Genomic DNA, 20755 nt, shown 5'->3' on the forward strand with positions numbered 1-20755 from the left:
AATTGCACCTTTTGCATGCAACAACTGTGTACAGCTGAGCTAACCCCAACCTTCCTATGACCTTCCCTTTGGCTTCGCACAAGCAATCAACGAACCTTCATTTGCTCGACCCTTGGCAGTATAAATAGCCATCGCTTCGAAATGCTTCTCATCACAAACACCCATCATCCCCATTCAATTGGATTCATCCTCTCTTTTTTCCACTCATCTCTCCTTGGGTCTCAAGTTCAGTGGTTCTCGAGCACTAGCCTGTTTGTCTTTGTCATGGCTTCTTCCAACTTTGCAATTCTCTTCTTCGCTTCCCTTCTGCTCAAAAGTTTGATGGTTGCATGTGCTGGCAACTTCCACCAAGAGTTCGACATAACCTGGGGAGATGGCAGAGCTCGGATACTCAACAATGGAGATCTCCTCACTCTCTCTCTCGACAAGGCTTCGGGCTCCGGCTTCCAATCCAAGAACGAATATCTTTTCGGCAAGATCGACATGCAACTCAAGCTAGTCCCTGGAAACTCTGCTGGCACTGTCACTGCGTACTATGTAAGTACCCGCTCGCAGTACCACCCCACAAAGAAAAAACAAAAGCTCAAGCTTTGCCTCTATATATTAATAGCCTTTTGTGATCTTTCGCTGATATATGTGTGTTCTTGGGTGTGTATGCATTGCAGCTATCCTCAAAAGGGTCAGCGTGGGACGAGATAGATTTTGAGTTCTTGGGAAACCTGAGTGACGATCCATACATTCTTCACACCAATGTGTTCAGCCAAGGCAAGGGAAACAGGGAACAGCAATTCTATCTCTGGTTCGACCCGACTGCTGATTTCCACACCTACTCCATCCTCTGGAACCCGCAACGCATCATGTAAGAATCGGGACGCTCCCAAACGGCAATCTCACTGACATGCAAATGTTCTCTGCGGCATTTATTCAAACGCTTTTCTTGTGCGTGCATTACAGATTCTCAGTGGACGGCACTCCCATCAGGGAATTCAAGAACGCGGAATCGAGCGGCGTTCCATTCCCCAAGAGCCAACCGATGAGGATTTACTCGAGCCTGTGGAACGCGGACGACTGGGCAACGAGAGGCGGGCTGGTGAAGACAGACTGGTCGCGAGCTCCGTTCACGGCTTCGTACAGGAGCTTCAACGCGGATGCCTGCGTCTGGTCCTCCGGGTCGTCGTCTTGCGGGTCCAACCCGGCCTCGAGCGACGGCAATTCTTGGCTCACGCAAGAGCTGGACACGACCAGCCAAGAGAGGCTGAAGTGGGTGCAGCAGAATTACATGATCTACGACTACTGCTCCGACTCCAAGAGGTTCCCTCAAGGCCTCCCTCCAGAATGCAGCCGGTCTTAATATTATAGAGGAGGGCCGGACAAAGAGAGCGCGAATGCTAAGGCATTTTACATAGGACGATTCTTTCATTGAATTTTCATATTCTTTTTAACATGTTTGACAATATCTTGTTCTTTATGTAATATTTACCTTGGTTGATCAATTAATTGTGCCTCCTTTGGGCAATTCAGAACAATGTAGAGTGAAATTTGGCCACGTATAGAATGTATTGGCTTTGTATTATGAGGAAGTCCATTTCTATTTTACTCGTTTTCTCCTTTGAGCTAAGCACATTTCTTGCCACCTAATTGGTGTTTGCCTTGTTCGATTGGGCCGCCAAACTAATTTTTTTTTTTTTTACACAATCAACCTATAAATCTTGATTTGTGCAATCATATTGTTTCAATTATTAAAAGCATCCTAACAACTTAAATTGGTGATGTGAAATTGATAAAGTGGTGAAAATTGACAGAGCGACAGCTGATGAAGTGCCTGTCTCCATTGTTTCATTCATTCATGGTTGATGCATCAATAGGAAAGCACGTTTCTCTCTCTGCATGGGCATTCACCTTACTGATTTATTTCACATAGGATTCGACCCCACACGAGTATCAAACTAGGAAGTGATTGTGAGGCCTTTGGTTAAAGTTATCCAATCCAAACCTAGGGACCCCGACCACAATCCCTGCATCGTTGAGCCAGCCCACGCATAAAAGTTCCAGCAGTCAACACAACTCTCAAGCACTATGAATGATTCGATGTCATGGCATCGGCTTGCTTGCACTCTTGGCCAAAAAGGGCTAAGCATGGCAATTCTTCGATTTCTTACCTTCCACTTCAAGGTTCTCAGCACAGTAATGACTAAGAACAGTTTGCAAGAACAAAGAAACTTTTCTAGGACTCATTTTAGTAGCACGACAATTCACGAACCTGACCCTCCAATCCAGACACAACTGAAAGGGGGAAAAAGCAGCAGCAAAAATGAGACAGCAGAACATAGTGAATATACGAAGTAAAACAGAAGACCTATTCATTGGTCATCTTCACACGATTACATACCTAACAATTAAACATGGGTGGCCAAATGCCTAGAATCGAAAAACATTGTCAATCTGGCCCAACAATTAGGAGTACACTAAGCAATTCCTTACCAAAACACATACTTCATGAATAAATAAGCCTTCAAGTACTATTAATAGAAGAAACTTACTGTACAGACAACTGTACAACAGACTTCCACATTAAAGATGCAGAATCAGCAGAGATCCCTAACAAACCCGGCCAACAGAAGCCCCGAGACCACAATTGTGTCGGCATCAGCAAAGAGCTGCCATGAATCCTTGAATCAAAAGCAACACAAGTCAACGCCCAATATTTAGAGCATAAACCATCTCACAGGAACCCTTCTTCCGTTTTTATTCATCCAGCTCAACAATTTGAGCCCGCCTCTCAGCAGCTTTCTTCCTTATGAAAAAGCCCCATCTCATCGCTGCCTTTATTTTCAGCCAACCAACAACCGCTTTGCCTGAACGGGACCGGTCCTCATCATATGGCTGTGGTGACTGCATGTAGTTAGGGAACCCACAACCATCTTCAGGAACACTAAAGGAGGGATGACCTCCCATGCTAAAGAGTCGGAGTAAATGCTGCATGTCCTCATTCTCCAGCATCTCATGACTTCGCATGCGAATCTCTTCTTCTGTCAAAAACTCAACGTCTCCCTTGTCCCGGTTGCTCGACCAATCATCAAATGGATTCAAGCCAGGAGTCTGAATCAATGAACCAGTTGCCTGAAAACCAGCTGACAGAGGCGGACCAAGGGCCAAGCCAACACTGTTGTCATTTCTTGAACTTTGGGCTTGGTTGCTAGCCAACGGGTCATGTGGTATGTATGAAGAAGTACTAGGAAACTGAGACCGAGTATTAGCATTTCCAAGCTGGGACTGGGTTGAGTATCTCCCCGCCACATCACCATTATATCCTGGGACAGAACACGACAACCCACAAGGTTAATACTAGATTTATATAGTTCCAAGCTGCCCTGGCATAGTAGAATTCCAATTCCATGCAAGATCATTGCATATAGTCATGTTCGTGTGTGACTGATTTTGAGTGCATGTGTGTCGCTATGGAGGTGGGTGGGGTGGAATGAGTCAGGCTGGGAGGGAGATCAAAACAATAACCCAAAGATGCCATAAGAACAACAAATAAGCAGCTCCCTCAATTTCCTTTTGGTCTATGCAAAACATAAGACAAGATCACAGAGACAATTTCAGCAACTTGTGCTGGATGTCAGATGGCATTAACCCGCAACCTCAACAGACTGTGAGAGAAGTGCCTTGTCAGGAGACAAAGAATAAGTTCCCAAAGAGAGGACACCTTTCTAATCCGAAAGGGAAGGGAAAAAATATTCGTATTCTAGATTATCGGATATGCGTAAAGAAGAGTAAGCATAGCCGCATAGGATATAGCCTTCATCCATTAAAGCCATTTCTCAATAAAATGCACTATCTACAGAAGCACTAAATAACTGATAGATGCGTGATCCATTATTAGTATCATGAGAATGAAAGTACTGTATTGCAGAAACATGCATGCTATGCTTATGGAGTTTTAAGAGGATAAGAAACATCTTTGGTACAACACCTAAGATCATATCACATCAAGTTTACATTCAAATCAGAAAGTTATTACTGCTACAGATTTGAAAATGACATTCTTATTGTTATACTACTGGACCCTCACATATGCGAAAATGTCAAATTCATTTCAAGACATAAAATGAAATAAAAAGACTCACTTGAAGACAAAACAACCAAAAACAACGTAGTCCTAATCACCTGAAATTCAAAATCTCCTAACTACCTTTTCAATAGCACTATCATGAAAGTTGTAAAGATCAGTAGAGGCCATTTGCATCAAATTTCTCAAGGAATGATTAAGCAGGAATAGCAGATGGTACAACACCTAAGATCATATCACATCGAGTTTACAATCAAATCAGAAAGTTATTACTGCTACCGATCTGAAAATGACATTCTTATCGTTGTACTACTGGACCCTCACATATGCGGAAATGTCAAATTCATTTCAAGACATAAAATAAAATAAAAAGACTCACTTGAAGACAAAACAACCAAAAACAACGTAGTCCTAATCACCTGAAATTCAAAATCTCCTAACTACCTTTTCAATAGCACTATCATGAAAGTTGTAAAGACCAGTAGAGGCCATTTGCATCAAATTTCTCAAGGAATGATTAAGCAGGAATAGCAGATGGCAGTCTCATACCTTTTTATTGTGTACTTTACATCTTTCTCTCAGTAAAATTATGCATTGAGAATGACCCAAACTTAAGACAAATTCTTGGAGGGCCTTTACATTCAATAGTTTCAGAATGCTGCATATTACACAGCCCCATTAAAGTCTACAACTCCATTTATTCTTGGAAACTTCCATTCCAACAAAGGGAAACAAAACATGAATGAAACAAACAGAGATCGCAGTTTTACTTTTTCCTGTTGGGTGTAAGACTATCCAAAACAATAACTGGTGGCATTCTCAAAATTCCACTTAAAAGTATCTTGACACTCGAAGCTTTCACTATATTTCATTGACCCCTTAAATACCCACAATTTCAAATCAAACTCTGTATGCTGGAGAAATTGTAGATGAGGACAAGTCTCTGCTTTCAATCACACTAATTCATTTTCTACTGAGAAGATTATGCTCATCACATAGAAAGGCGTCATGGGACAGTTTAAAGCCCCAACTAGCATGCAGAAAGCATTACCTCCAACAGTTAAACCTGAATCTGCCGAAGGCTGTTCGGATGTAAATGAAACAGGCAATCGTGGTATCTGCAGCTGATGATCTAAAGCATTAGAGTATTCTAGTGCCGCCACCTGTGGTTCATTTCTAGAAGACCTCCTTACTTGCTTGAAACTTAATAAAGATTTGCCATCATACTCTATAACTTGACTCCAATTGTCATAAGCCTTCTTCACCAAAGTATCTACATAAACCTGCAAGAGATTGGTGCAGTTTCACTATTTCCATAAGCCAACACCGTTCTTTTATGAGAATATTTGTGTAAGAGAAACCAAGATACAGGCAAAAGGGAGTGTTAAAAAAAAATGAAAAGGACAGAAGGAATAACGAGAGAATTTATTGAAAAAGACAACAGTTCTACGCCCAACTAGAATGACATTCTGGTAAAAAAAGCTGTAGAGGAAATATGATCTTCCAGATTGAGGAAAGACTTATATCTAATTGAAAAAAGTAGCCGAAAGAGGATGGTAGGGTGAAAGCCTCTGAGCTGAAGAAGAGCAAGCCCCAATGTGGCAGATGAGGAGTAAGCATCACATGCCAGATTCACAATATTGTCAATGGCATTTGACAAGAAAAACAAATGCTTCTTCACCAATTCGGTGAATATGTTTACATCGAAAAGGATGCATAGAAAGACATAAATATCTATCTACCAAGTTAAAGGACGGTACGATAGTTTAGATATACAAGAATCTAGACAGACAATACACAAAACTGCATATTACGACAGCAAATGCTAAATTTACAAATACACAAACCTTTTGATTATCAGAAAGAGAATCAGCAGTCTGATACTGGTCCCCCGAAATGAAGCCATTCAGCTCAAAGATGTTGTTAAAAACCACTCCAACATTTCTATTATCTTCGGCATAGTAAACATAGAGCTTTCCACTAAGGACACAAGTCTTGGCATGCTCCAAAAGAGAATCCCACATCTTATTTGACATACCACTGCCCAGGATCTATACGAAACAGAATAATGCTTCAGTCACAAATTAAAATGTAATTTTTATCAAATTATAAACTTACATTCCGCAATTTCTGAGGATCCCTAACAACAAGGCGGAGGAAGTCTTCAACTGAAAATATTCCATTATTGTTTAGCCTCTTGTGAAATGAACCATCCTTGCCAATCTTTTCCAATCTCCATACTTCGTCATGTAAGGCAGGTGGATAATGCTTTTTGTACACTGTAAAGACCCAAAGCAACACACATAATCAGAAACTGTATGAACAAGAAAACATTAAAAGGTCAATAATGGGGAGTTATTACGTTCTCCTCTATGATCCTTAACAGTAAAAGCTTCTGTCTTAGCCTCACGAATGCGAATGCCTTCACCGAATCCAGGGGCAACCTTCAAGCCTAGCCTGAATTTTCTACTCCTTATCCAGCTGGAGTTATCCGTAAATGTCAATTCCCCAAGGGTTCCAACACCTTCCTTCAGTGTAATTTGCAAGTCCCCTGTCAATAGTGGCCGCTTCCCTTCGCGCTCTTTAACAACATGACTTTCAAATTCTTCTTGGGTCCACCCCTCATCGTCTTCATTGTTAAAATCACCTTCAAGCACAACAATATCCAGTTTCACCGAGGATTCTGGCCCAGAGGTGACAACATGGTCACTATTTGCATCAACTAAAACTACATGAATTGCAGCACCCTGCTCCCCCTCAACTTTCCCTCCTGTGAAGAGTGGAAGAGACAACCGTGATCTAAACTGGAGCTGCAAGTTTCTTCCATCTGGACCTTCAATTCGCTTGGGCGATGCTCTGATATCAAATTATGTCAAATTAATGTTGTGAACCCTGGACTAAAACAATCTTTTGTTCGTTCACGTTCGTGTGAATGCGCGCACGCGCGTGGGTGAGAGAGAGAGAGAGAGAGAGGAGGAGGAGAAGAAAATAAACAAGGCAACAGTATTTTCCAGAAAGAAGATAGCCAAACCCATTTAACGGCAAAAGGTCACACCTTCCATTTAGTCTAGGAGGCCCCAACTTAGCCAGTGCTCGTTCAACTTCCTCGCTGACCTGCTCAGAATCAATTACATGAGAAGTAAGGAGATGCCAGGTCATAGTATAGAAATACATGATCTATCACGTCAAAGAGAAACGCAGTATCCTTCTTCTACATCATATTTTGTTTCAAACAAAAGAGAATGAGAGTATTAAAGCCAAAAAAACTCAGGCTGTTAGAAACCATATTGAAACAAGTGACTATGGGCCATGAAAATGTTGTAAATCCAATTGACCATCCTCTCCATGTAATAGAATGTCAAGTTACACTAAGTATTGCCTTGAAATAGAAAAACTATCTCCACTTAAGAAGAAGAAACAACTGTATTCCTTTCATCAAAATGCAACAAAGGCACTTCATTTACTAGATTCAAGATCAAAATTTTTAAACCATGAGATCAACTGTATGATAAAAAAACCAAATATATACCCAAACATTTAAATTCAAAAACCAGAAAGAGCGCTGTGTCTTACAACTCTACGAAGGATAGGTTCCAATGACGAACACAGCTTCTGTAAACTGTCAACCTTGAGAGCTTCTACAATGACACTGCACAATTTGAAATTGTATAAAAAAAATTGCATTTACAACATACAAACAAACGGTCGACCAAGATAATCACCCTCCAGTAAATTTTGCAGACTATCAGAGAACTTTGACTAAGGTGCAAAAATGCAAAATTTGCAGTCTCAGAGAAATTCTAGAGTCGTTATATGTAGGAATGACGGTCTAGATGTTAAATCAATGTGAGTCATGCAGCTCGAGCTGAGAGAACAAAAAGATGCAAATAAATATCAAGAGATGCTTCAGATACAAACACACTAGTGATTCGAGAAAAAGTAACATAGGGAAGACCTGCCGTAGAAAGAAGCAATGCGAATAAAAATCCCCAGAAAAATAACAAAGTAAATAAATTAAGGAAACCATGAGAGCAAAGCTGACACGGGATAGAAGCTGTCATTTATTATCTTAAAGCAGATGGAAACTCCCAGAAGTCAAATAGTTAAAAGACCAATGTGAAGGGAGTAAGGACAGAAAGAAAAAAAAAAAAAACCTTCAAAAGAACAATCTCAAACAAGTTAAAACTGAGGACACAAGTTTCTGAAACATTATGTCATATCACTGCTCAAATGCATTTATTATGCCACCGTCATCTCCTTCCTTCAAAGTTTGCGAAAGAATTTCCAAAAGCTTCAAAATATATAGCCTTTCAAGATGAAGTACAGCTAAACATTTTGTTCGGCAAAGGCCGCCAAAACTTCAATGAAATTTGTGAACTTCACAGGATTACACTAGTCGGAATGTTATAAAATAACTTCATTACCAGAGGAGGAGAGGGACAAGGGCATATTAGGATAGGCTCAACATGCCATTTAAAGTGGGGAAAACCCTTAATGCTTCAGCCTGCCGAAGTAGCAGTTAGCAAAAATCCCATATCGAGTAGCAAAGAGCCCTGGTTCATTTTAACTTGATAAAAAAAAAAAATTCTCAGTTTGCTTCACAACTATCCACTTGACTAAAGCCAGAGTGAAAACATGAGACCTTCTCAAAGTACAATCTTGCACGAGAAGATGGGTATGCTGAATGAAAGACAATCACACTTCACGGAAGAGCTACCAATGAGGGGAGGAAGGTGGTGGGGTAGGGTGGGACCGCCTTACCTTGCAAGAGCAGGCCGCTTTCTCTCCTGCGGCTCATCTTCACCCTCCAAGCTCCTTTTCCCTCTATTATTCATCGAATTGTTTCTCTCCATATACCTAGTTTGTCTCTCCATTCCCAGCAGATCTGCAGAACACAAAAATCGACACTTCTGTCAGCAAATTCGCGGACCCTGAGGAACACACGCGCCATCCCCAAAAGTGGATCTAAAAGCAATCCCAATCACACGCCCCACGGGTCAGACTCTGAAAACGGACAAACCACAAGCCTCAGCTTCCATCCCAACACTTGAAACACATGACAGCAGAAGTACAATCAGAAACCCCCAAATCTCACTACTGTTACGAGATTCCAGATCTCAACTCACCTCATTCGGCTACTCAGCCCCACAGGTAAGAGGGGATTAGTGCCTAAAGACTTCAAATCGAAGCGAGAAGCGAGAAGCTCGCAATTAATCCACCCGATAGCGGGATGATTCACGAGCTTCGCTCCGGTTATAGAAGCTTTATCGCGACAAAAACAAAAGGGACGGACAGAACATCACATCACTTCAGAATACACAGTACAGAGAGGGAGAGAGAGGGAGAGGAGAACCTGAGAGCGGTAATGGAAGCAGGTGGTGGAGGGAGAGAAAATTCGAACACTTTCCCGAGAAAATCGAAGGAGGTACGCAGTAGGAATCGATTGGAGTTTGTTGGGGCGAGTGAGGGGATTTTTCTGGGCGCGTGCGCGCGCGTGTGGGGGGCTTTCGCGGGAGGGGAGTCTCTGCTCGGTCTCTTCGGACTCTTCCTTAAATATCCAAAGTCCACTCTGACGACTTGTCGCCGGGTCAGTGGCAGTGATCAGGTGGTACACGGGTCTATAATTGTCCACTATTGCAGCCACTGTCTAATCCTGATGATATGGTGAGAATCTGGAGCCTTTAGGCCTTCCGACATTTATAGTTCCCACTTTAGCAAACTGATTTTTCACCGTCCCATCATTTCTCCTAGTTCATCATGTTTATTAACAACGTTCGCTCAGAAAAAATTTGATATAATTATAAAGCGTTTTAGAAGTTATTCAAAATGAATCTAATCGGCTAATTTACAGGACGGCGCCGTCCATCTCGATTCATCTCGATCGTGGAACAATTTTCTGCACTCGGTTAAACCAGATTCAAATCTATGGACGAGAATCTCATCTATGGTTTTTGCATGAGGGTGCTAGAATAAATGTCGCTGCCAAAATAACCCGTGGCTTAGGAATTTTTCTTGGCAAATGGTGTGGCAGGCGTACCGGGGTCGGTGGACCAGCTGATGAGTACCGACGTACAAGAGCTACCTCCTTCTTTGGCCCAATCAAGATGAGAGTTGGGATCCATGTGCGTCTCGAAGCGCTCAGGATCGTCCGCGATGCGAGCTAGTGCCAGCCTGGCCGTCAATCGGTTGTCTGAACGCGGCTGATTTGCACTCGCCACGTCACGCGTGCATCAATTGCTTTCCAATTTTAGTTTCGAGAAAACAAATGGGACGTCAGGTGCACCAGCAGAGGCAGACGTCACTTTTGTGCGTTAGCCAGCTGTTCGGGTGGGATTCTCAAAAATGGCAAACGACATTTACTGTTCTAATTAGGCAGGCCCAAGTTATTCCATAAGCAACTAGAAATCGAGTGACTTTCAACTAGCGAAACTCGGGATATTACAGGAGGTTTATCTCAAGCAAGTAAATTATCAAAGAAGGGAAGTGTTCATTCGGAATGGAAAGCCGATAGGCTGCTACGTCGAACTAGGCTATGCTCCATTAGGCGCCCAATGAGAAATTGGAATGTCGAAAGTTCATATGGAGGATCGAATATGAGTCGGGCAAGAAGATTACTTTGCATTCGTGACGGCGCCCCTTTCTACTTTTCCATGGACTAGGTAGAATTCCTCCAGGTTTCTCTGAAGTTTGACAAGCAGCTGAGAACATAGCTCAGGAGGAGTACAGGGACCACACATGAGATAGATGACATTGCCTAGAGGCCTCACGTACACGCCATCCTCGCGTAGCATCTGAAGAAGAGCCCTTGCATATAATGAAGCATACCTGCGAGAGTCTCCGTCAGTTTTAGAAGATGTGTTTCTGACATGACAAAGGAATAGGCAAGCACTGGTCCAGACAATGCCGAATTGACAACATTGGACATATCTTGCCCAGACAATGCCGAATTGACAACATTGGACATATACGGCAGATGCAAATCTATAGTGGATTCTTGAGAAACAGAAAGGTACTCCCTAAACTAATCTCTGAGAAGACAGGATCATCAAGATGACGTCGTAACACCCAAAAAAAAAAAAAAAAAAAATCGATTTTACATTGGCTAATGTCGGCCAGTGCAAGCTAAGATGTACAGACCTAAATCACAGTAAACTAGTAATTTCCTATGATTATAAAAGCTGGAAAAGTGATTTGCTTCTCAATTTTACAGACTTCTCTAAAACTGACAACGATGGCATCTTTTGTAGAAGGTGCCTACTAAAACATCCCAACAAACATCATTGTGTGCCTTAATCATCTAAAGGATTAGTAAAGACTTCAAAAGAGTATATTGAGTTGGAAGTGACACAGTGACATTGCTTCTTTATAGTAGATTAAGAAGATTACCCAGCATTGGAGCCTTCAGCTCGGAGTTCCAGGGCAAAGAGAGTTCCCAAGGAAATCACTCTTTGGACTGCTGGGTGAGACGAAATTTGCGTGATTAACTCGAAATCCCACAACTGCAAAAGCTCAAAAAATGTGTATTATTGAATTGCCTGCACAGATAAGCATATAAATAGGAATGGATAGGAGATGATGCTGTTAGTAATACTAACTGCATCATATTAACAGCATCATTAACTATCCAAGCAAACAGAAAGTTGTCGGTTGACAAGCATATATATATGCTTCTCAAATGTTTGTTTTCCCCACGCTTCTAAATATCTAGGCAAAGCAAATCTCTTACTAATTAAAGTCATACTCTTGAGAATAAAGAGAAATTTCTTTTACCTCTTTAAGCACCTTCCCTTGAGGAGTGACATTGTGGTTCATCCGAGGATCTTTGAACCACTTGATGGATTTAGCAGCTGCTGTGCACCCCACAGCATGTGCAGTGTACGAGTGTCCATGCAAAAGCGCCTTGAGCTGTAACAAGAAATTCAAGCATTTGACTCCCACCATGGATATATGTACGGTAGTCTTCTTTTCATAGGCAAAATGAGCAAGGTGACTTGCCGGTATCCAACCACACGGTTAAATGTACGAACATCCCATGGAAGACATTAACAATGCCTTTGCCTTTAAAGTCAAACTAACTAGCATGCATTTTCCATTATTAGTTAAAAAGTCCAACCCAAAAGCTTAAGCCCATAAGTGGAGCAATGTGGGATATACTTCAACACCCCCTCTCACATGCAAGCAGGATTACAGGCAACATGTGGAATTTTGACTAAGCACATTCGCAAAAAGGATAACACTAGCTTTGATACCGTGTTAGAAAATCCAGCCCAAAAGTTTAAGTTGATAGATGGAGAGATACCACATAAATATAAAGAGCATTTAGGACGCGGAATCAAGCGTTGTGGGATAAAACTTCAACACTATTAGATTTGGAAAAATTAGAGCGTGAAAAAGTAAGAGGTGTGTAACTATCTTCTATCGACAAAATGATGCTTTAATGGTGTAATGCTTGCTATAGGGAGTCAAGACATCTGTGGAACGTGAAATTTCACTTCAAAAAACAAGAGTGAACCCAGGAATTCAGAAATATATAACTCAAATACATAACAAAAATTGGAATTCAATTAAAAGCTTAAGCGATGCTAGAGCTGAAAAATGAGTCATATCAAGAATGCATAAGCAAAAGAAACTATCAAAACTATTCTGCAAGTTGAAGTGCTGCACAGTATTTGTAAGAGACAAACATCTGTAAGCAAACCAATTGCTGCCATTGAACCCAAGGAACAGATTTAAAGCGTAAATAAAACCATAGAGCATCAATTACTGTGCATTTTACGGAGTATGCTCTATCATAATTAAGGACAAAACTTGAGTGCTGACTGAAAATGAAATTAGATAACATCACCCCCTAAATTTTCCTGTTATGCTGACGGAGCATTTCAAGTAGTACCATTAATCATGAAAAATGCGAGCAGTCAAAATGCACCAATCAGGAAGCAGTCTGGGCATCATAATAAATGTTATTTCTACCATGTTAGCCACAAGAAGATACCTTCGATTCCCCAAGAAAAGCAGTAAACACAGCATTTGTCGCCAATGTGACAGCCAAGGGTATCATCCCACCAGTCATCAGTTTCGCAAAGCACGCTATATCTGGCGCACATCCAAGCAGTGCTGCAGCAGACTGCGAAAACAAGCAAATCACATCCCACTCCAGCCAGAAAAATCACTGAACAAGCAGATGAAAAGGCAAAACATTTGTAGTCAACCAACCTCTGTTCCCAAACGCCAGAAACCAGTGAAAACTTCATCAAATATTATTGGAATCTTCCGCCTTCGGCACTCATTAACAAGTACACGTTGAAAAAGTGGATCAACCATGAGCATTCCTCCAGCTCCTTGTATGACTGCAAAATTCATTTGCAACAATTAATGATATCCAAATACTCCGAACAGCACATAACATACAATTTTGTGCTGTGGCCTTTTCAACTAAAACAATTGGGCTATAGCCAATTGCAGCATGACTGGGAAAACAGGAATGCGAGATTAGGTCATTCTGGCTCAGGGCAAATATTTTTACAAATCAAGGCACTGAAACTCAGTCCACAATCCGCAAACAAACATTACAACTTCTTAAGAATGAAAAGGGCCCATTAAAGCAGAAGGAATCCCATTATTAGCCCAAAACAATGGTGTTTAGCACTATATGGATACCCTCATCTTAAACGCTGTGAAACTAACTTTATGTCCATCCTGAGGTAAAACCAAAACACACAGAGAGAGAGAGAGAGAGAGAGAGAGCGAGAGAGATGATGAGGTAATGCAAATTAACAAATCACCCTATCACTGACCTGAGAAAAAAAACCATTAAATTAAGAGGCATTTGACTGTGGGAGAGTTTTCTTGCCTGGTTCTATAATAAGTGCCCCAATGTACTTAGATCCCCTTGATCCTGATAGATGTTGAGATATATGTGATGAGTATATACCAGAAAGATCAGATTCATCCCGGCTCTTGCAGAAAATTTCATCACGAGAACTGAACGCTGCACAAATTTGAAGACACAACTCAATTATGGCCCAATGACAGAAAGCGGAGCCAAAAGAAATAACTTTTCTAGGTGAATGTGTTGGAAGATAACATACTCATTTTGTCAAATTCAAAACTTTCATTATGTATCATTGCTGGTAAGGAAAGCTTCCAAACATTTCTGTGCAAAAAAACTGTAGGAGGATCCAGAAAAAGACCTCTCCCAGTGTACCTGTAAAAATTAGTGAACTTCCTTTTTAAATAAACAAGAACTCGCAACTTGCTGTAATTTGTTCTTTCTTGTGGTTATACATAAGGCACAAACCAGGAAAAACTGCCACTTTGCCAATAGAGACAAAGCAATGCATGAATAGCCAACAACAGCAAGTCTAAAAGATTAAAGAAACTCTTACGCAGATGGAATCAACATTACATTAAGACTAAGCCATTCTAAATGCATGCAACATCGCCTCCATTAGGATGATTTTAAATTTATCAAGTTCCAAAACACCTCACTCCTCTTCTTTTGCCTATAGATCCTAACCAACCAGTACCAAATGCCATGATGTAAGCTTCCAAGTCTTAAGAAAATGACTGACAAACAAATAGCATTAACAAGCAGACAGCACATTATTATCTAACTACATACACAGCATGCTACAAACTACGTTAGAATAAAAATCGAGAATTGACCTGGCTATCTGTCATTAGGCTTTTTAAGCTATGCCAAAGAAGACTTTGACCGGCAGGAAAAGTTATGCCTAAGGCCTAGCCTGGTCCCACTAAGACCAATGAATTTCTATGAAATATGCCAGAGCTCCCTTTCCCCATGAAGCAAGACAGGACGGAAAGGGGAGAAAAGGATAGTCAAGTTACATTTACACATCCATTGCTTCATCCCCAGTGGCAACCAGTTCAAAATACAGGGAAATGTATTTTCCCAAAAATACAGCTGAAAAAGACAACAGCTATAGAATGAACACATATTTTTCAAGGGAGAAGAAAGAACAGATTCTTTCAATATGTTCATGACCAAATGCCATACCATGGTTGCTGAATAAAGCCGGTATAGGATGATGGCGATTGTGCTTCCATAGCACCTAGAGTATCTCCATGATAAGAACCCTTGAGAGCTAGAACCTGCAGTAGATGTTTAATTCGAAATGATTCATCAAACAGCGATCTGACAAAATTACAACAACAAAATCGTATGGATTGTTTGGTTCGTAGAGTGGAATGAGAATGGATTAGAATGATACAGACTATAGGCCCTTCTAGAGTTGAATACCCCACACTATCATACCAGAAAGACGGTGTTCTATTAGGAATACATGAGGAGTATAAGATAATTCCCATGAACAAACATGCAAAATTATAGAGATTTCTGCCTAGCAAAACAACTAAAATTGATCCATCGAATTAAGGAGTAGAAAAAGAACTGAGGCCAAGAGTAAACAAAGACCAAACACCTTTGGTTTTTACATCAACAGTGACTATTAGAACTATCCTCAAAAAAAAAATGAAGCACTGCACACAGAGTATATTAGACTAGAAAAAAAGTAAACAAGCCAACCAGAACCCTTTTATTAGAAACGCGACAGAAAAGAATGAAACCTACCAAAAGCTCTGGCTGTTTTTCAGAAGCATCGCCAATTGAATTTTCTGAAAGAATTCCTACATCAACAGAAAACTTACGGAAAGCCATCTTGAGAGCAATCTCAATAGCAGTAGATCCATTATCGGAGAAATATACTCGAGAAGCCCAACCTGAAAAGGTGGATTCTAATTCAAAAACCTACAAACTTCAGAAAGACCAAAATAGACATTTAAATACAACTTTACTCAATTGTACTTTTATATACTGGGTAACATAAGACACCCAAGAGAAAAACAAAAGGGCACCAGAAGAGAGGCCAAAGCCAAATTTTAATAGTATTGTGAACAAAATTTACGATCGATTGCTAAGACGGTGCAAGAATATCTTCTGACCTTCTCCAACACCATCCAACAAAAGCTCCGCACATTCTAACGCTGGCCCGTAAACATTTTCTGGGAACATCACATGCCCAAATCTTGCCGCAGCATAACCCATGTCCCTTGCAAGCTCAGTCTGTAAACACCTAAACATGTCCACATTAAAAAGAAAATTCAGGAGATCTATCACAATGCACAAGAAACACTGCAAATGAGAAACACTTCAAAAAGAAAGCAAGAGAATCAAGCAAGCTGATAGAGTCTGTGCTCTGTAATATTGCTCATCTTACTAGCACGACATATCATTGTCTAGCGAACCAAGAGGCATTCCGTAGAAAACATTTCCTCTCCATTGCTTCTTATGCCAATTTTCTATAGACATCATAGGAAAATTTGACTAGTAAAAGTAAGCCATACTCACACCAAGGTTTGAAAAAAGGATAAAGACAGACAAACCAGAATGCACAAAAAAAGAGAACCTGAGCATATGGGACTCATTAAGTACTAATTCTAGGGCACCATTTCTTCTGTACCTCATCTTCTTCAAGGATTATTAACCAGTAATTAGATGGTCATTCTTTACTTGGTACTTACATGTCAATAAAGAAAGACCGCCCAGACATATGTGGATAACAGGAGCTTCATATGTGTTGTCTGGCAACCAATAACAATTAATCCTTGTTTAAGAGGGGGGCACCCAAACTCAGGAGGTAAGAAGGGGTTATTTACTTCCAACTGCTGGCACTTCAATTCAGCAATTATTGCTTGTTTAGGAGGGCAAGCAAATAACACAACACTGTTGATTTCGAACTTCCTATTATAAATTCAAAAGTTTGATTGATGAGAAGATCCCTGGACTAACAGAGGGAGCTCAAGTGTCCTCGGAAATACTTGACTGAGATCGCAAGAGAAAATATGCTGAAAATTAACAGTTCATATATCCAACGCGGTGTATCTTGATTTCAACAGAGTTTAAGTTTTCATCATGTTTAACATAACAACACAAAACAAGTCAAAGAAGCCAATTACCATCACAAGTAAAAATAATTCAGGAAGCAATTCACTAAGGAAAATGTCAAAGAGTGCCCCTCGGGCACTTCTTAACCGTTATTGAATGTGCTCTGGAAATTCAAAAGTTGCCTATAATGTGTAATTCTTCCATTTTCCAATTGTATTCGAAAGTGTTATTTCCACTTTTAGTCGACTTAATTAGTGCCCTAGGGGCACTTGTTATCAATACCCATTCACTAATAAGCATCCTGCGTCAAAATTCCATCATGTGCAGAAATAATTGCTGGGTTTGTCAAAAAATTCTTCCAACATCTATTCAAAGTAACGACTAATAAGCATACACAAGAATAACCAGGCAGTAAGAATGACCTGTAAAGAAGCATTAGGTCCTTGAGTCCACCAACTTGCACAAGCATCAAACATTTGGTTCAAAGATCTATCATCCTGATCCTACGACAAAAAAATGACTGTCACTTTTTGATAGAGTTGTCAATAATTAAGTAGCAGTACATTTTCTATTACGAGACTATTTCAGGAAGATAGTGGTACATGAGCGTTTTGGTGGGGGTCACTGTGTGGGTGCATGTGTGTGTGTTGACTGCGTTTTTTTTTTTTTTTTTTTTGGGGGGGAGGGGGGGTTTGGTTTGTGGTTATTCCAATTGTAGGAGTGTAACTATTATAGTCAGAACACAAGAAATAATCAAGACAAACCTTGAAAACTGCAAAGTTTTCACCATACCGTGAATCAATCACGGTAATGCCATCTTCTGATACATGTTTATGCTGAGTGAAAGGCCACCAGAACATATCTCTTGCCTTCTTAGGCATATCAAGCAATGTCTGCATTCGTTCCAGATAAGATGACTTCATTATGTTCTTCAACATATCAAATATGCTTCGAGAATCGGTAAACCACTCCATCAGGTCATTTGAGAGATCTTCTGGAACGTGTGGCAGCACTAGCACTGGCACCCTATGGCATTTATGAAGAGATTTAAGCAGAAAATTCATTTTATGCAGTGGGCCAATTGCACAACTTAAAGAATAACTCACACTCCCATTGTAAAGACTTTCAGGATGCAGCATATACTACTTATGAATGAAACTAGAATCCTCTGGCATAGATAATAGTAACAACTGCAAGTACCTATTCCGAAAATAGGCCATCAGTGGCTCCTCATTTAGAAGCCCGTGATCTTCAAATACAACAGCAACCACATCATATCCTCGAATTCTTAAGCTTTCATAAGCTGAAATTGTTGCTGAAATTCCACCTAGTCGTCCATCTCCAACGAGAACAGCAGGCAACCTGAAAGGCCTATGGAAAAATTGCGCAAAAAAAGTAAACAACTGGTTCAGGAATATAAATAAGAGAGAGAAATACCGATTTAGTATCAAGGGCATGGTGCCATGGAACAATGCAGTATATAGCTGAATCATAACATGATTTTACTAAAGAGATGGTTCATTACTGTAAGAGGATCAGTAACAGATACATAATCGATTAGGAGAGATAATGAAATATTTAGAAAGGTCTTGACTTGGGGTAAGAAGATTAAAAAAAAAATTGGAACATTCACAATAATTTAGTATATAATAACACCTAAGTTGGTTTGAGTATCTACGCGAAGATCACTTCCTCCAGCCCACTTGGGTCCATCTGAAGAAGGATCAACCATGAGTACAAAAAAAGTAGGGTACTTTCCACTTGGATAAATATGTTGCTTAAGAACCATTGGCATCAGAAACAGACGATCATGTAATTAGGAAGAGAGCATCATTAACCAAATATGAGGTATTTTTAAACCAGAGGACCTGATTACCAAATCAAGAAACATTTAATAACTGGGTTCACGGTCTCAGCAAATGAGACGGTCAACATTTTCAAGGATACCACAGGAAAAAGGCAGCAGTCAGCATCCTTGAAACATGTGTATCTCATTCTACTGGAAACGGAAGCCAAAGAAGTAAAAGGTGAAGAATATTGTTCGAAAGAGTTGACTTTTTCTTCTTTTTTGTCACGACAGCAATAATCAACACATACGAGACCCCAAAGAAACGATCGAGTCAATTTTAAATGCGCACGAAACCCGCGAAGGAAGAATTCAATATGCTCGCCCATCAAAGACAAACACCGATGAGGACATGCTTTCCCAGATAAAAAGAACAGAGAGAAGACGAACGTACCTGTACAAGTCACACTGAAGAGAGCCAGAAGGTCCGGGGCTCGCAACTCCACCAGCAGTCTCGACCACACAAAGCATCTCCTCCTTCCCATCTCTCTGGCCGACTCTCAACCCTTTCTGTACCATCTCCACCACCACACTATCGTCCACCACTCCACTCTCTCTCTCCGCTGCCAAATGCGGTGAGACTGCCTCCTTCCAAGCAAAGATCGTCTCGCTCACTAATTCTGACACCGCACCATCCCCATTCCCACTCCCACTCCTCTCGCCCTCCAACCTCCTCTCCTCGCAAATCCCCAAATCAACCATCCCGAAATCCAAACTACCCCCATGTCGAGGCGACTCGGAGAGGGAGAGCGCGGCGGAGGCGGAGGTCTTGAGCACGCGGTGCGAGGCGAGGATGGGGAAGCGGGGTTTGTGGAGGAGAGAGAGGGAAGCGAGCTTGTTGAAGAGGAAGAGGGAGTCGGAATCGGAGGGGAAGCCGGTCTGAACGGGCTTCAGGTAGAGGAACTTGGAAGGCGCTGGGGCGGGAGAGAAGAGAGAGACGAACGCGAGGCCGGTGGAGATTAGAGTTTTGCCGAGGGAGGTGTTGGAGGACCAGATGAGGAAGGTGGGGTGGGAGAGAGGGATCCGGAGGGGAGGGGAAGAGGAGGTCTGGTGGTGGCGGAGGAAGAGAAGGAGAGGGAGTTGGTGGCGGAGGAGACGGTGGTGGCGGTGGTGGCGGAGGAGAGAGGAGAATGTAGGACTCATGGAGGCCGCCGGCTGGTGAGAGGCAGAGTGTGAGACAGAGAGAGGAGTTGGGAAAGTTAGGTGGCGAGGATAGAAATGGTGGTGGGAAATTTGAAAGGGGGACCAAGAGAGATGGGCCGGGCCGAATTCTATTTGGGCTTGGCCTAATTTGCCGACCTCAACCACCCATTCTGGCCCAATCAAAAGTCTAACACAAAAATTGGACTGAAATGCAAAATTTTTGGCTCTTGCTCGTGTGGAGTTAATGCAGTTTTGGACGATATTTCCCCGTAATGATTAGCCCTTTGATTTTCTGGTCCCGAATTTGTTTATGCATTGCGACATACAGAAAGCGAGCTCTAGTTGTAAGAAAGCAAGATAATTTAAGGTTTTGTTGGTCAGATGGTGCAGATTGATTAGGTTAGTTGTGCACGAAAGAATGCCATATGGCCGCCGGTCTAACCATCAGAATCTGTCCTCCATACCTGAACTGCGAACAATGATCTCATCGTAGGAGTCATACATATTCAGTTGAAGTAGTCCGTGTTGGGTTAGCTCTTGCCTATTATAAAATTTGGTGCGTGGACCCGTCTGTGGACATTAACAAGAAAAATCCACACTTGGGACTTGCAAACCTTGAATTAGAAATTCTGCCCTTAAAAATTGGCACGTTGCCAATTTCCATACGTTTAGTTACTGATTTCATTTGATAACCTTACCTTCGCTCAAAAGAGAGAAAATGTTACGACAGGGTTGTACTTACCTTAAATCACTGCTAGAATGTTTGGTTTAAGGTGTCAACGAAGCATCA

At 41.3% G+C, this 20755-nt stretch overlaps 3 protein-coding genes across 5 annotated transcripts; 1 reads left to right on the forward strand and 2 right to left on the reverse strand.

Annotated features, from left to right (window-relative positions):
• The first annotated feature begins 139 nt into the window (after nt 1-139).
• LOC115744623 (xyloglucan endotransglucosylase protein 7-like) lies at nt 140-1487 on the forward strand. Its single transcript, XM_030661451.2, has 3 exons — nt 140-537; nt 666-859; nt 955-1487. Exons 1-3 carry the CDS (start codon nt 142-144, stop codon nt 1349-1351), a joined length of 987 nt encoding a protein of 328 aa, XP_030517311.2. The 5' UTR covers nt 140-141; the 3' UTR covers nt 1352-1487.
• An 851-nt stretch (nt 1488-2338) lies between these two features.
• LOC115730830 (calmodulin-binding protein 60 B-like) lies at nt 2339-9600 on the reverse strand. Of its 2 annotated transcripts, XM_030661450.2 has the most exons (10): nt 9426-9600; nt 9199-9334; nt 8834-8957; nt 7646-7721; nt 7128-7186; nt 6435-6928; nt 6191-6351; nt 5920-6123; nt 5124-5355; nt 2339-3311 (listed from the first exon to the last, which is right to left on the reverse strand). In XM_030661450.2, exons 3-10 carry the CDS (start codon nt 8944-8946, stop codon nt 2746-2748), a joined length of 1905 nt encoding a protein of 634 aa, XP_030517310.1. In that variant the 5' UTR covers nt 8947-8957; nt 9199-9334; nt 9426-9600; the 3' UTR covers nt 2339-2745. The 2 variants fall into 2 exon arrangements, with proteins under 2 accessions (XP_030517310.1, XP_030517309.1); XM_030661449.2 differs by lacking the exon at nt 9199-9334.
• Nucleotides 9601-10415: 815 nt separating this feature from the next.
• LOC115744620 (bifunctional dethiobiotin synthetase/7,8-diamino-pelargonic acid aminotransferase, mitochondrial) lies at nt 10416-20196 on the reverse strand. 2 transcript variants are annotated; one of them, XM_048277544.1, is made up of 14 exons: nt 19217-20196; nt 18177-18347; nt 17741-18002; nt 17399-17473; nt 16034-16154; nt 15663-15811; nt 15090-15184; nt 14161-14276; nt 13923-14060; nt 13286-13419; nt 13065-13196; nt 11843-11977; nt 11459-11571; nt 10416-10897 (listed from the first exon to the last, which is right to left on the reverse strand). In XM_048277544.1, exons 1-14 carry the CDS (start codon nt 19963-19965, stop codon nt 10684-10686), a joined length of 2604 nt encoding a protein of 867 aa, XP_048133501.1. In that variant the 5' UTR covers nt 19966-20196; the 3' UTR covers nt 10416-10683. The 2 variants fall into 2 exon arrangements, with proteins under 2 accessions (XP_048133501.1, XP_030535744.1); XM_030679884.2 differs by having other exon boundaries at nt 17399-17479; nt 19217-20192.
• Between the last annotated feature and the right edge of the window lie 559 nt (nt 20197-20755).

The sequence above is a fragment of the Rhodamnia argentea genome, chromosome 4, assembly GCF_020921035.1.
Source record: "Rhodamnia argentea isolate NSW1041297 chromosome 4, ASM2092103v1, whole genome shotgun sequence".
In the NCBI taxonomy this organism is placed as follows: Eukaryota; Viridiplantae; Streptophyta; class Magnoliopsida; order Myrtales; family Myrtaceae; genus Rhodamnia; species Rhodamnia argentea.

Coding starts and splice junctions, on each gene's coding strand:
- LOC115744623 (XM_030661451.2), top strand. CDS start 142: ATGCTTCTCATCACAAACACCCATCATCCCCATTCAATTGGATTCATC. Junction 538..665: donor GCACTGTCACTGCGTACTAT/GTAAGTACCCGC, acceptor TATGCATTGCAG/CTATCCTCAAAAGGGTCAGC. Junction 860..954: donor TGGAACCCGCAACGCATCAT/GTAAGAATCGGG, acceptor CGTGCATTACAG/ATTCTCAGTGGACGGCACTC.
- LOC115744620 (XM_030679884.2), bottom strand. CDS start 19,965: ATGAGTCCTACATTCTCCTCTCTCCTCCGCCACCACCGCCACCACCGT. Junction 11,978..13,064: donor CTTTTCTTGGGGAATCGAAG/GTATCTTCTTGT, acceptor TTCTTGTTACAG/CTCAAGGCGCTTTTGCATGG. Junction 10,898..11,458: donor GCTGAAGGCTCCAATGCTGG/GTAATCTTCTTA, acceptor AGACTCTCGCAG/GTATGCTTCATTATATGCAA.
- LOC115730830 (XM_030661449.2), bottom strand. CDS start 8,946: ATGGAGAGACAAACTAGGTATATGGAGAGAAACAATTCGATGAATAAT. Junction 7,722..8,833: donor AAGCGGCCTGCTCTTGCAAG/GTAAGGCGGTCC, acceptor CAAATTGTGCAG/TGTCATTGTAGAAGCTCTCA. Junction 7,187..7,645: donor AACCTATCCTTCGTAGAGTT/GTAAGACACAGC, acceptor GATTCTGAGCAG/GTCAGCGAGGAAGTTGAACG.